Source organism: Cnephaeus nilssonii, assembly GCF_951640355.1.
Source record: "Cnephaeus nilssonii genome assembly, chromosome: 4".
In the NCBI taxonomy this organism is placed as follows: domain Eukaryota; kingdom Metazoa; phylum Chordata; class Mammalia; order Chiroptera; family Vespertilionidae; genus Cnephaeus; species Cnephaeus nilssonii.
In genome coordinates, this window is record NC_137075.1 from 69092219 (window position 1) to 69106707 (window position 14489).

The following is a 14489-nucleotide window of genomic DNA, read 5'->3' on the forward strand; positions in this document are numbered from 1 at the left end:
TCTTCAAAGAAAAATATGACTACTATTAATAAAAAAAAGGCAAACCATCAATTTGAATTCAGTCAATGGAAAATGAGAGTCTTGTTTCTGAGCTATGAGGGAAAAAATAGTTTTTTACTGCCTCCCCTCCCCCCTCCCTCACTCGTTCTCAAACCAATCAACCAAAAAATTAAAAAAAAAAAGTTTTTCATAATTTCAATTGGCCCCAGAAGAATGAGTGGCATTCATAATCCTCAAAATAACTTCTACTTGCAGGAACTAATTGCACACCTTCCGTTTATATAAAATAAAGCATTCATAAGCTAAATACAGGGGTGGGCAAATAGGTATGGAAAAAGATAGGTTATGATTATTACAATAGATTTGTGTTTCATGTACTCACAACTGTAAACCTACTTTTGCCTACCCTGTACATGAATTTCCAAAGTTACAGAAAAAAGAATTATTTTGTCTCTTTACCAAGCTTTCACTAGATATGTCTCCAAGAACTTAATCTCATATAACCAGGCAAATATATATGAGATGTGTCCTTACAGAAAAATCTCAAAAATTCTAGTTTCCTAATTTTATAGCAGCTACAGAGAACAAAATGGAATCCGGAACTCTAATGGAGGTCTATAAGCTCCAGGTTAATAAATACTAAACATTATAGCCCATGTTATAATCAAGATGTTGATAAAGAGATCTAAGAATTGAAGGAAGCCAACTGCTTCCTCTGCAAAATAATTACAAATAAAGTTGTGTTTCTAAAGATTATTAACCCCTCCTCAAAGATGACTCTGGTTCACTAAATATTTATGCATATCCTGGAATACACAGAAAGTCCAGAGGGTTTTTTTTGTAAAGCCTGACACTTTCCATTTTGATTCTTATAACTTGATGTCTTTTGTTGTCTTTAAAAATAAATGTTAAAGTTTGTTACTTAAAACTGTATAAAACTAAATTATTTAAGTGCAAAACAAAGGAATTCAATCTGCCTTTAGTATTCTAACTAAAGACTTCCTGTTAACAGGATTCCTTCCTTTGGCACATACAATAAGTATCTGACTGATATGCTGGCCAAAAGGTTAAAGGTCAAATTTCACAGCTAAATGTAGAACTTGCTAGATCCTAAAACCCTTTAGGATATTATACAACTTGCTTTCATACTTCTGCTAACTACAATAAAATGAAGTTAATCATTGAGATAGGTGTTCCGGGGAGTCTAAATAACAATTGGCTGGAATTACTACTCTCTTTAACTCACTACAAAACTATTTCCTTCCATACATTTTTTATGCTTATTACATTAGTAACAGCAATCAAAATGTAAAGCTTATGAAAATAAATGTCTGTATCACATCCTTACCCTCTTACCAAAGTACTTTCTCCTTTCAATTCACTCAAATTCCTTGAACTCTCTCCAGTATAAATCTTGAAAATATAGTAAATTTCAAATCTTTTCTAGATGATTTCATGAAACTTCCATCTATTGTCTCAAATTTCTTTCCTTCTGGAAAAGACAGCTAGGCTTTTCTGTTTCGTTAATAATTGGTTATTAATCCTTTCCTGCCACTTAAGACATTCCCTCAAAGTAGTTTTTTCTAAAAAACATTAAATCTTATTGCTCACATATAAATTAATCTTGTTAAGTTAAAGCTCTCAAGCATGTATAAGTTCTGCAATAAATGCAAATCTTTTAAAAAGTAACATTCTTTAATTTGAAAAAGTATATAATTAACTTATATTTTTTAAATTTCAAAATCATTTTTTGTGTTAATCTTCACCAAAGGATATATATTTTTTACATTGATTTTTTTTTTTAGAGAGAGTAGAAAGAGAGAAAGAGAGAGAGAGAGAGAGAGAGAGAGAGAGAGAGAGAGAGAGAGAAACATTGAGAGTCACATCAACTGGTTGCCTCCTACATGCCCCAACCAGTCGGCTGGACCAAACCGACAACTCAGGTATGTGCCCTTGACTGGGAATAGAACCTTGACCACCCTTTTGTGTGCATGGGCAGAGGCTCTAACAACTGAGCCACACTGCAGGGCTAGTTTCAAAATCTTGATTGGAAAAAAATTTTTTAATTGAATTTATTGGGTGCCACTAGTTAACAAAATTACACAGGTTTCAGGTGCACAATTCCATAACACATCATCTGTACACTGTTATTGTGTGTTCACCACCCCATTACCATTTATTGCCCCTCTACCCTCCCCACAACCCCCCCATCACCCGCAATACTCATACTATTGTCCGTTTGTGAGTTTTTTCCTCAATCCCTTGTCCCCACCTCCACCTCCACCCTCATCCCACTGCCCAGCCTGCTCTCTGTCTATGGGTCTGTCTCTATTTTGCTTGATAGTTCACTTTATTCATTAGATTCCACATAAGTGAAATCATATGGTACTTTTCTTTCTCTGGCTTATTTCACTTAGTATAATGCTCTCAAGGTCTGAAAAATTATTTTAAAGTTTGTCATTAAACTTACAAAAACTGTGAGACTGCTTCTGAGAAGATCAGTAGAAATTTATTTCTTAAAATATTTTCTCAATGATATTTTGCAAATAAGAATTTTAAAACAAGATTTTAACTTGGTATTATTAATTCTTCATATTTACATTCAGGCAGAAAAGTGTTATGACTATCAGTGATTTTTTGTAATCTACACTAATAAAAGAGAAACATGCAAATTAACCATCACTTCACTACACCCACAAGCCACGCCCACCAGCCAATCAGGAGCGAGTATGCAAATTAACCAAACCAAGATGGCAGCCGGCCACGGAGCTGGAGCAAGCAGGAGGTTTGGGTTGCCCCGGCAATGGAGGAAGCCAAGCTTCCCGACCGCCCTGGCCGGACCTGGCCTCCGCTTGAGGCTACAAAGTTTCAATTATAGAAGATAAATAAATCCTAGATACTTCCTTCTAATCGGCCCTGGCCTCCACTCAAGGAGGCGCTGAAAAAAAAAAAAAGAAAAAGAAAAAGAAAAAAAGGAGGGGCTGGGACCTTGGGTTGCTGGGGGCGGGGTGACCAGGCCAGGACGGGACGGCAGGAGCCGTTGGGGGTAAGCAGATCAGCAGGGGGGCCAGTTGGGGGTGAGCAAGCCGTCAGTGGGGGTCAGTTGGAGGTGATCAGGACAGCGGGTGGGGGGGTCAGTTGGAGGTGATCAGGACAGCGGGTGGGGGGGGCAGTTTGGAGTGAGCAGGCCAGTGGGGAGGGAAGGTGAGGGCGAGCAGGCCAGCAGGGGCGGCAGTTGGGGGTGAGCAGGCTGGCAGGGGGGGCAGTAGGGGGTGATCTGGCTGGCGGGGGGGGGGCATTTGGGGGTGAGCGGCAGGGGGCAGTTAGGGGTGAGCAGGCCGGCAGGCAGAGTGGTTAGGGGCAATCAAGCAGGCAGGCAGGCAGGCAGGCAGGTGAGCGGCTGGAGCCAGCAGTCCTGGATTGTGAGAGGGATGTCCGATAGCCGGTTTAGGCCCGATCCCTGTAAACCAGGAGTAGGACACAACCCCCGCCCCCTCCGTGCACGAATTTCGTGCACTGGGCCACTAGTATATATATATATATATACATGGGAAAGGTAAGTGTAAAGAACAACAATCTGTATTAATGGTATATAGAATGTTATAAGCTATTATTCATGCTGTTAGCTACCAAACTGTCTTAAGACTCCAGACATGAAGTTTCTAGCTTAATTCACCTATTCAACCATTTATTTTTTAAGTTCCTCCTATACAGTCAGGTCCAATGCTAATGGGTCCTATATGACTATTCATTCTTTCCCTCATCCTTATAATTGCATTAGTGACCGAATCCCATCAATGAAGATGTGTTCCACTTTTCCCCTTTGCAATGTCGCAGCTTAGGTCAGGTCCTCATTAACATTTAAAATATTAACTACCAGGGTTTTTTTTATCCATTCATCTACTAATGGACACTTTTTACTGTTTCCAGATCTTAAGCTATTGTAAATAATGTTGCTATGAACACAGGGGTGCACATATTCTTTCTGATTTGTGTTTCAGGCTTCTCAGGATATATTCCTAGACGTGGGATCACTGGGTCAAATGGCAGTTCCAATTTTCATTTTTTAAGGAAACTCCACACTGTTTTCCATAGTGGTTGTACCAGTCGACATTCCCACCAACAATGTACAAGGTTTCCTTTTTCTCCACACCCTCACTAGCACTTCTTGTTTGTTGACTTATTAATGATAGCCATTCTGGCAGGTATAAGGTGGTACTCTCATTGTCGTTTTGATTGCATCTCTCTGATAATTAGTGATGAGCATTTTTTCATGTTTCAGCCATTTATATATCCTCTTTGGAGAAATGTCTATTCAGGTATTTTGCTCATTTTTTAATTGGATTGTCTGTCTTTTGTTGAGTTACATGAATACTTTATATATTTGGGAAATTATCCCCTTATCAGATGTATCATTGGCAAATATTTCTCCCATATAATGGGTTCCCTTTTCATTTTGATGCTGGTTTCCTTTGCTATTCAGAAGCTTTTTAGTTTCATGTAGTACCATTTGTTTATTTTTTCCTTTGTTTCTCTTGCCCTAAGCCCGTGGTCGGCAAACTGCAAACTGCGGCTCGCAAGTCACATGCGGCTCTTTGGCCCCTTGAGTGTGGCTCTTCCACAAAATACCACGGCCTGGGCGAGTCTATTTTGAAGAAGTGGCATTAGAAGAAGCTTAAGTTTAAAAAATTTGGCTCTCAAAAGAAATTTCAATTGTTGTGCTGTTGCTATTGTTGCTATTTGGCTCTGTTGACTAATGAGTTTGACGATCACTGCCCTAGGCGATGTATCTGTGAAAATTCTGCTATGTAAGATGTCTGATATTTTGCTGTCTACGCTTTCTTCCAGGATTTTTATGGTTTCACGACTTACATTTAAGTGAAAAAAAAAAAGTGTTTTCTACACAATGGAATATTATGCAGTTGTAAAAAAGAAGGATCTCTTACCCTTTGAGACAGCATGGAGGGATCTGAAGAGTATTATACTAAGTGAAATAAGCCAGTTAGAGAAAGACAAGTATCACATAATCTCACTTATATGTGAAATCTCATGAAAATAAACTGACAAACAAAATAGACCCAGAGACATGAAGCATGCAACAGACTGATGTATTTCAGAGGGGGAGGGGAGACAAGATTAACCAAAGAAACTATATGCATACATGCATAACCCACAGACACAGGTAACAGTATGGTGAAAGTCTGAGGGGCAGAAGCAGGTGGAGTGGGTCAATGGGGGAAAAAAAGGAGACATCTGTAATATTTTCAACAACAAAGATGAATTTAAAAAATATATATTAACTACCAAACATGGACCAAATGTAAGATTACAGATTCACTGAAATTAATAATAAATAGCATATTACATTAAGAAACTCATTCAAGTAAGAAACAGATATGAAACTGTATAGATTTTTAATTATAACAGTGTAAAGATAAATAATGTCACAGGCAAAGATGAAAGAAATAACTAAAATATTAAGAATCTCTGATGTGATAGGTACTTAACCTTTACTTTTCTGTATTTTATAAATTTCCTATAATAAGCAGATATTACTCTAAAAATACATAAATGAGCTTTATTTTAAAACTTACTATACTTTGGTTGACAGATTTCTGAGGTTTAAAACTACATTTTATTAGAAATAGCCAAAATAAACATTGAAGTGTACAACTGTCTAATCCTTTAACACAGAACTTCTTAAAGAACTTTTTAAAAATTAAAAAGGCACTCACCTATGCTCATTAGAGTATTTCTATGTACCTAGAAAACCTCTTCTCTTCAATGTTCCAATGAGACTTCAATGTTGACTTTCACAAAATAAGCTGCTCTTACCAATTATTCCACACTATTCAATTAAAAAAATTTTTTTTGCCCCATCACCATTTATCCCTTCCATGGCCTCTTCCACCTCCACCCATCCCCCTCCATCCCCACAATCACCACACTGTTGTCCATAACCATGAGTTTTGGGTGTTTTTTTTTCTCAATCCTTCCACCCTTCCAACTCCTCCCTGCCCCCACCCCCTACCCCCACGAGCTGTCGGCCTGCTTTCTATCTATAAGTCTGTCTTTATTTTGCTTCATACACTACTCAATTTTAAAAACTTTAGTGATTTACTCATTCCCAAACTCGTAATTGTCTCATTTTTCCTTCAAAAACATCAGATTTGCCTTTTCCTCTGCAATACCACTGGTACCTGCAGTCCACTTTTCTCTAGGAATGTACCTCAAGTATAACTAGTAAACTGATCTTTAAACAGTACTTTCATGAAATGATTTGCCTTTTTGAAATCTGCAATGATTTTGCTTGACTCATTTCAATCCTATAGCCTGTTGTTGGGACCACAAATCTCCATTCTACCTTACATCTTATTCAAATTAGGCAAAACTACACAGCTCCTTGGACTTGCATGGTGTCTACTTTGTTTTCACTTGGTTATTTCCAAATTTCTAATTAAAATGCCCTTCATCTGCCCCCATTAATCTAAAGTACAAGCCAAAAGCACAGATGAAGTCCTATCTCTTCCACCAATCATTCCAGCCTACCCTGACTATATTTTTCTGCCTCTCTATTGTACCTACAGTTGGTACCACAAAGTATACAAACTGTTTTGTGATTATTTTGCATATATTGGTTTTACTCCCTCAAATAAGGTACCAGAGAGGAAGAAGAAGGTGGTTAGGGAAAAATGGTAAACATATGATTCATATTAAATGAATAAAATGTTTTCTACATGCAAAATACTCATGCTCCAAAGTATTCTTAAGTCAGCGTATTTGAAAGTTTGTGGATCACAAAATAGATGTCTCAGGTATTTTTTTAGTTTTAACCTGCCAAAATTTAAAGCCTACAACTACTTAAAAATAGTCAAATGAAAATAGTCAGATGAAAAAGTTTAATTTTCAGCTTGCTTCAGTTTATTTGGTGTATTCCAGTACTTTAGGATTAAAGCAAATTGTGCATTTCTCCTGTATCTTCAACTCCTTTTATAAGAATCCTCAAGTCAGTAAATATAGAAAGCAGATTTCAAAAATTTATAACTAATATTTTTGCTCATTTCATAAAAGAACAACAAAAAGACATACTTAACACACAATTAACTATTTCACAATAAGTCTGTCTGACCAACTTGGGAACTAATTATTGAACTACGAAACCAGTTTTGTTAAGAGAAACAGTACAGGTTCTAGCAAAGTAATGATGCAGTTGTCCATGGTATTAACTACCATGCCCTATTCTTCCTATCTGCCTTGCCTTTTCCCATTTAAATCCAGTTTCTCTGAAACATTAACCTAGATTCAATCCAACTATAGACATTAAATTATCTAAGTTCTCAAAGTTCATAGTGTTAATAGTAAAGGTATCCTTCAAATAAGTACCAAGTTTTTATAAAATGAGTTAATAAAATAAAGGAACACAAAATTCTTCCCCTCATTGTAGGTTAATAATTATTTGCAAGCTGGCTCAGCAATACTGGCAAAATGAGTAAGTATTTCCTTAGGAATATTTTGACTTCCCAAGAAAATCCAGAAAAGAGCATCTTTTAAATTGTGTTAATAAATCTAATGTAGTAGTTCTAATTTTAAATTACCTGAAGCATGCCTCCCCTGATTCTGTGGCATTCTTTGGAAGAGATCGTGGTTGTATTCATAATATCTGTAATCTTCATGTGTACGATCTCCAAGTGGGCGCCTTCGCTGACCATCAAAATAATTATCTGAATAATAATATCGGGAACCAGAGTCTCCATTTTCAACAGCAAAATTAACTTCTGTTAAAAATGACTGCGAAGAGCCATATTCCCTAGGGACATCTGCTAGACTCCTGGCAAGATAAGAAGGTGCTGATAATCTGTTGCTTTCTCTTCTCATTATTTCATGAGGTGTTCTTTGAACTGGAGTTCTAAGGAAACTCTGGTTCCTTGAAACTATTCCATCTCCAGAAGCTGGAAAGGCATTCGGGCTTGAATCTGGAAGACAGATATCAGTTCGTCTTGGAATTGTTGGACCATGCCGGATGAATGAAGGCATGAGATCTATAATGAAACAATAAAATGACCATTTCAATAAGTAACACTTTTTAAAAGTTGCTCATTTGCATCTATCACCCCAAAATACAAAATTTCAATGGACTTAAGAAAACACAATTAAAATTTAAAAATATATATTTTATTGATTTCAGAGAGGAAGGGTGAGGGGGAGAAAGATAGCAACACCAATGATGAGAGAGAATCACCGATCAGCTGCCTCCTGCACTCCCCATACTGGAGATTGAGCTCACCACCTGGGCATGTGCCCTGACTTGGAAATGAACCATGACCTGCTGGTTCACTGGTTGACACTCAACCACAGCCACAATTAAATTTTTTATTTAAGATAGGACTTGGGGTCCTGGCCAGATAACTCAGTTGGCTGGAGCATAGCCAAGGTTTTGGGTTCAATCCCAAGTCAGGGCAAATACAAGAATCAACCAATGTATGCATAAATGAGTGGAACTACAAATACAACAAATCAATGTTTCTCTCTCTCTCCCTTCCATTCTCTCTCTAAAAATCAATCAATTTTTTTAAAAAGATAGTTAAGTAAATCTATGTTTGTCTCTCTCCTTCTCTCTCCCTTCCACTCTCTAAAAATCAATCAATTTAAAAAGAAAGTTATTGGGCATTTTAAAATTGAGGCTGCCCTAGCCAGGTGGCTCAGTTGGTTTGTGTGTTGTCCCATACACCAAATGGTTGCAGGTTCAATTCCTGGTCAGGAGGCCATGGGAGGCAACTAATTGATGTATCTCATAACAATGTCTCTCTCACTCCTTTCTCTCTCCTTTCCTCTCTCAAAATCAATGAACAGCCCTGGCCAGTGTGCTCAGTAGTTAGAGCATCTGCCCATGCAATGAAGGGTCTTGGGTTTGATTTCAGGTCAAGAGCATATACCTGGGTTGTGGGGTTCTCTCCCCACACAAGGTCAGGGTGCATGGGGGAGGCAGCCAGTCAATATGTTTCTCTCACATTGATGTGTGTCTCTCTTCGCCCCCTTCCCTTCCTTCTACTCTCTCTGAAAAGCAATACAAAAAATATTCTCAGATGAGGATTAACAAAAAAACAAAACAGAAAAAAACAAAGGCGAGGATTATTTTTTTAACTGAGGCCGATTAATCTTTCTCTACTCGAAAGGATTTGTAATTTGTACAAATGTACTAATCAAATATATTCTGTATACTACCATACATATTACAAAGAAGTATCAATAAGCTTAACTATGAAATACATATTAATGAAATACTCATGAATAAGTGTGTAAAATTAGTAATCTGTTTTCTTTTAAAAAATTGAACATATTGCTATTCCCAAACATATAAAGGTAGAATCCTTTGAAAATATTTTAAAATTATTAACTTGGTCTTCCTATTCCTGGAATTACGTAAAAGTAATAAAGTGTTATGGCAAAAGGGAAAGCCAAAAATTTAGCTATGAAAATTTAAAAATAGAAATATTTCATTTCATAGAGGTATGTATACAATGTTGAATTAGTACAAAAAAAGCCAAGCCTGAAATTATGGCTCCTTTAAAACACGTAACTACAACTCGAAACAGAAGAGAATAGAACAATGGCTTTTAGGATACAGTACTTCAGAATACAGAACTTAAATAGTTAAGACATTAATGGTTAGAAAGCAAAATACCCTTATAACATGAAGAACATTGGATCTGGAGACTTTTATTAGTTCATTGAGTAAATATTAGAGGGCACTCAATAAGTTTCAGAATCAAACTCTAGACAGAAATTAATACCTAAATAAACAAGTCTCAACACTTGAAACAAAAAAAAATATTATATTAAATTATTTGCTTAAAGGTATGACAAACGTATTTCATGATTTCAAGTAACGTTTAATAAACTATTGGCAGCACACTGCAAGTTATCATAAACTTTGCCAAAAATGTGGGAGAACGTGTAACTGAAAAATGAACTGTTAAAAAAAGGTTTAAGCCCTGGCTGGTTTGGCTCAGTGGTTAGTCGACCCACGGACTGAAAGCTCGAGAGTTCGATTCTGGTCAAGGGCAAGGTATCTCGGTTGCAGGCTCAACCCCCAGCCCCTCCCGCTGTGTGTGGGAGTCAAACAATTGATGTGTCTCTCCTGTCTCTCTCACATCTAGTTTCTCTGTCTCTCCCCCTCCCTTCCACTCTTTCTAAAAATCAATGAAAAAAATACCCTCGGATGAGGATTAACAACAAAAAAAAAGGTTTAAAAATCAAGTTTCTGGTTACTGGTGGACCCGTTTAAATCTATTTTGTTGTTCTATAAGAAAGTACTGCAAATACAAGGTTAAATCTAGAAGGTTGATGATGTAATTATAGTGGGAAAACATGCTCCCCACCCCTTTCTGTGTGATATTGGGCAAATACTAGGAATCTCTATGAACAGCTTTCCCAATTATAATATGAGGTAATGGTTAAGTCACAAGGTTACCACAAGCTTCCAAGAAACTTACACAGCCAGCATGCAGTATGAGCACCAAAAATATTAGCTCCTTACCTCACAAATGATCTGAACACATAGCAAGTATTAAAAATTCAAAAGATAGAAATAAAGTTTTAAAAGATTCAGCTGGAAAACCAAATACTTAAACTGAACAACAAAAAAGGTATTGGGGGGGGGGGGGGAGAGCGGGGAGGGTAGGAATACATCCTATTAAAGTAAAAAAAAAACAAAACACCACTTTGCCCTAAGGGCCTAGCTGGTTTGGCTCAGTGGACAGAGCATCAGCCTGCGGACTGAAGGGTCCCAGGTCCAATTCCGGGCAAGGGCACAGGCCCAGGTTGCTGGTTCAATCCCCAGTGTGGGGCATGCAGGAGGCAGCCAATCAATGACTCTCATCATTGATGTTTCTATCTCTCTCCCTCTCTCTTCCTCTCTGAAGTCAGTAAAAAAAAAAAAAAAGTACTTAAAAAAAACACACTTTTCCTAATTTCTCCTAAAATGACACATCATTTTGAGTATTTTTGTCTTTTCAGGGGCCCTTGGGTTTTTTTTATTTTTATTGGAAGCAATTCTCATTAATAAGCCAAATACACATGATAGTGGTTCCTCTACTCTGAGATCTCAGATTGATGAGGCGTTGGGTAGCGGCTACCATAGCCACGGTCAGCTTTCCGCTCCCGGCTCAGCATCAGCAGCAGAGCTCAGGAATGCCAGCCCGAGTTCGCACAGCGTCCAGCACGGGCGAGTGACACCCGCAATGTTTACAAACACAAGGCACCTCACGACGTGTCTAGGAGAGAAAAAAAGGGGTTCCCGTCCACTTACTTTGACTCCTATAGCATCAGGGATTCAGGAATTTAAGTATTTCCCCAGGAACCTCTTTTTTCCAGTAAAACAACACCCTGCTATAGGGAACCGGGAAGTTTGCTGTTATTTTTAGGGGGGCGCGGGGAGGAGGGAAAACTCATTTAAGTTTCTTAGTCTTCATCGGTTTCAAATAACAAACACTTCAGGCGTATTGAAAAGTAAAAACACACACACAAAACTACTTCACAGAGATCAATGGGGATGAAAAGGCGCGGGGAGGCGCGGCCGCCCGGGACAGGTAGGGGTGCGCCCGGCTCGACACTCACTCCGCAGCAGGGGCGACGTCTCCTTCTTCACGTACTTGCCCTGCACCTCGGCAGCCTTGGACACTTCGTTCTTGGTTTTCTTTCGGGACAGCATCCTGGTCGACGAGGCCCTACACCGCCCCGGGTGCCGGCCGTCCCCGCCGCCGCCTCCGCCGGCGCCGCCGCCTCCTTCCCTCCGGAGCCGCCGCCGCCGCCGCCTCTCCGCAGCCCGGGGTCGCCCGCAGGGACTGCCGCATGTTCGGGGCGCTAAGCGCGCCAGCCGCCGCTCAGTCGCTGGTCAGTTCCTTCCCGGAAGTCTGCCTGCCCCGCGACGCTGCCCGAGGACTCCTTGAGGAGAGGCCAGCGACGCCGGGCCAGGGCCATGGTCCACCGCGGACCGCCGAATAACCGCTACCGCTACCGCCGCCGCCGCCGCCGCCTACGTCCCGTAAACTTTCCCCGCGGCCGCTGGGAATTCTGGGAAACCCGACGCTGCGCGGCCGCCGCGGCCGCCCCGCCCCCACTCTGGCTGGGGCGCGGCTCGGGCTGCGGGACGTCCGCCTGCTCGGAGCTAACGGGCTGCCCTACGGCCGCGGCCGCCTTCGCGACGCCTCAGCGAGAGGCAGGTCCCGAGGCCGGGAAAGGAGGAGGACGCCGCCGCCCAGGCTGAGCGCGGAGGTCGCGAGCTCACGCCGCGGAGCCCCGTCTTCCCACAGATTTTTCCCTCAGGACTTGGAGGGAGCCGGTGACGCCCCCCCCCCAAACCCCCCTTCTCCAGAACGCGCCCCCGTCATCATCCTGGAGTGCAGACGCCCTTTTGGAGTTTCTTGGTAAATTCAGGTCCCTCATAACGCAGAATGCGAATAGAATTAGAGTCACAACCCCCAGACTAGTGCCGGCCCCCCCCCAAATTTAGATATCTCTTTTGTTAAAAAAATATTTTATTGATTTTTTACAGAGAGGAAGGGAGAGAGTTAGAAACATCAATCAGCTGCCTCCTGCACACCCCCTACTGGGGATGTGCCCACAACCAAGGTACATGCCCTTGACCGGAATTGAACCTGGGACCCTTGAGTCCGCAGGCCGACGCTCTATCCACTGAGCCATACCGGTGAGGGATGGATGTCTCTTTTTGTTGAAAACATGGATCTGGCCAATACAAATTAAACAAATATAAGGAGTGTGTCTCTCTGATAAAGGACAAAACGGAGAGGGGGAAAAAAATGGAGTTTCTACTACCTCTTATTTAAGATAAATTTGATGTTAGCAAATTTTATTTAACCATTAACTATCGTTATTATACTGGATAGCCACATGCCTCCTCTTGGAGTGAAATATGACAATCTTAGAATTCTGAAGACTGAGCATCAAAGTTCAAGATCCAAATGGTCAACGATGTCTCTGTCTTTGCACGCTGTTGTGCTGCCTTGGTACAGAGCTCGCCATTCATTCCTGAGCCATCGAACACTGAGCGCCCAGTATGCCAGGCACTGGTCTCGGTGCTTGAGGTGTAGCACTCAAGGAAACAGACAATATGCCTTACTCTCTTGGCGAAGAGAGACAATAAAGAAGGAAAATAAGAAACAAATAGTGTTACAGAGTGGTAAGTGCTAAGGTGAAAACAAAACAAGAAAAAAGAGGGCTTGGGATTTTAGAGTGATGGAATGACCAGAGGAGACTGCCGGGCGGTGACCAATGAGGGGATTGGTAATGGCGCTCTCTGGTCTTCCAGGCAGAAAGCAAGTGCAAGGTCGCTACAGGTTGCCATGCTCCTAGCAGCTTGGAGGTAAAGAAGGTCCGGGTCGCTGGAGCAGAGGAGAGGAGGGGGAAATCAAGTTAGATAGATGGCAATGGCTAGGGCGCCTGGGGCCTTGTGGGCCATGGCAAGGAATTTCACTTTAAGTCCGATCTGACTTTAATGTTTTGATAGGATCGCTGTGGATGCTGTGTTGAGAGTAGGCTGAATGGGAACAAGGGTAAATCAAGTGAGGAAGATCAGTCAGAAGCTCTTGCTGGCTTGGACCAGGGTAACAGCAGTGGAGATGATAAGTGGGCAAATTTTGGACGTATTCTAAAGACAGCCAACAGGATTTGCTGACAGATTGAATACAGAATGTGAGAAAGAGAGAGAGAACTCAAGGAACACTCCCATGGGGATGTCAATCTGAACAATAGAACAGAATGGAGCTCAATTAGAATAGCAGATTGTCCTCTGAAAGGAACATTAGAAAAGCAGTCACTTGTTCCTGTGGTTCAGGTACGAGGACCAGTGCTAAACTATTGGTAATACAGATGGAGAAGAAATGTAATGACACATAAATGAATAGACAATGGGGTTTTGTTACAGATAGGGTATGAAGGCGGGGGATGAAGGAGAGAAGGGGGTGCCAATGAAGTGCCAGGATTCTGTCCAGGGCTTACCTCAGAAGGATAAGAGAACAAAAGGATATCAGGGCATTGTTAAGAAAGCCAGCTCTTCACACCTGGTGTTTTCCCACAGACTGAAATACAGGATACCTTTCCTATAGAATCATAGAATTTTATAATGGAAAAAGAATTGAGGTCAGCTAGGCCCGTGGTCGGCAAACTGCGGCTCGCGAGACACATGCGGCTCTTTGGCCCCTTGAGTGTGGCTCTTCCACAAAATACCACGGCCTGGGCGAGTCTATTTTGAAGAAGTGGCATTAGAAGAAGTTTAAGTTTAAAAAATTTGGCTCTCAAAAGAAATTTCAATCGTTGTACTGTTGATATTTGGCTCTGTTGACTAATGAGTTTGCCGACCACTGAGCTAGGCTAACCTCATTTTATTGATGTGGGAACAAAACTAGAAAAATTAAATGTGTGCCTCAGGTTATATTCCTGGTTAGTGGCAGACTAGTCTCAGAACTGGGGTT

General features: G+C 40.8%; 1 protein-coding gene across 2 annotated transcripts in view; it reads right to left on the reverse strand.

Annotated features, from left to right (window-relative positions):
* The window catches only part of SAV1 (salvador family WW domain containing protein 1), a 31522-nt gene extending 19172 nt beyond the window's left edge, over positions 1 to 12350 (reverse strand). Inside the window, exons 1-2 of one of the 2 annotated variants that reach the window (XM_079768428.1) lie at positions 11617 to 12350; positions 7596 to 7973 (exon numbers count right to left, since the gene is read on the reverse strand). In XM_079768428.1, the coding sequence (XP_079624554.1) occupies positions 7596 to 7973; positions 11617 to 11710 (472 nt within the window). In that variant the 5' untranslated portion in view covers positions 11711 to 12350. Of the gene's footprint in view, positions 1 to 7595; positions 8040 to 11616 lie in introns of both variants that reach the window. The other variant, XM_079768427.1, reaches the window with a different exon arrangement.
* Positions 12351 to 14489: the final 2139 nt, after the last annotated feature.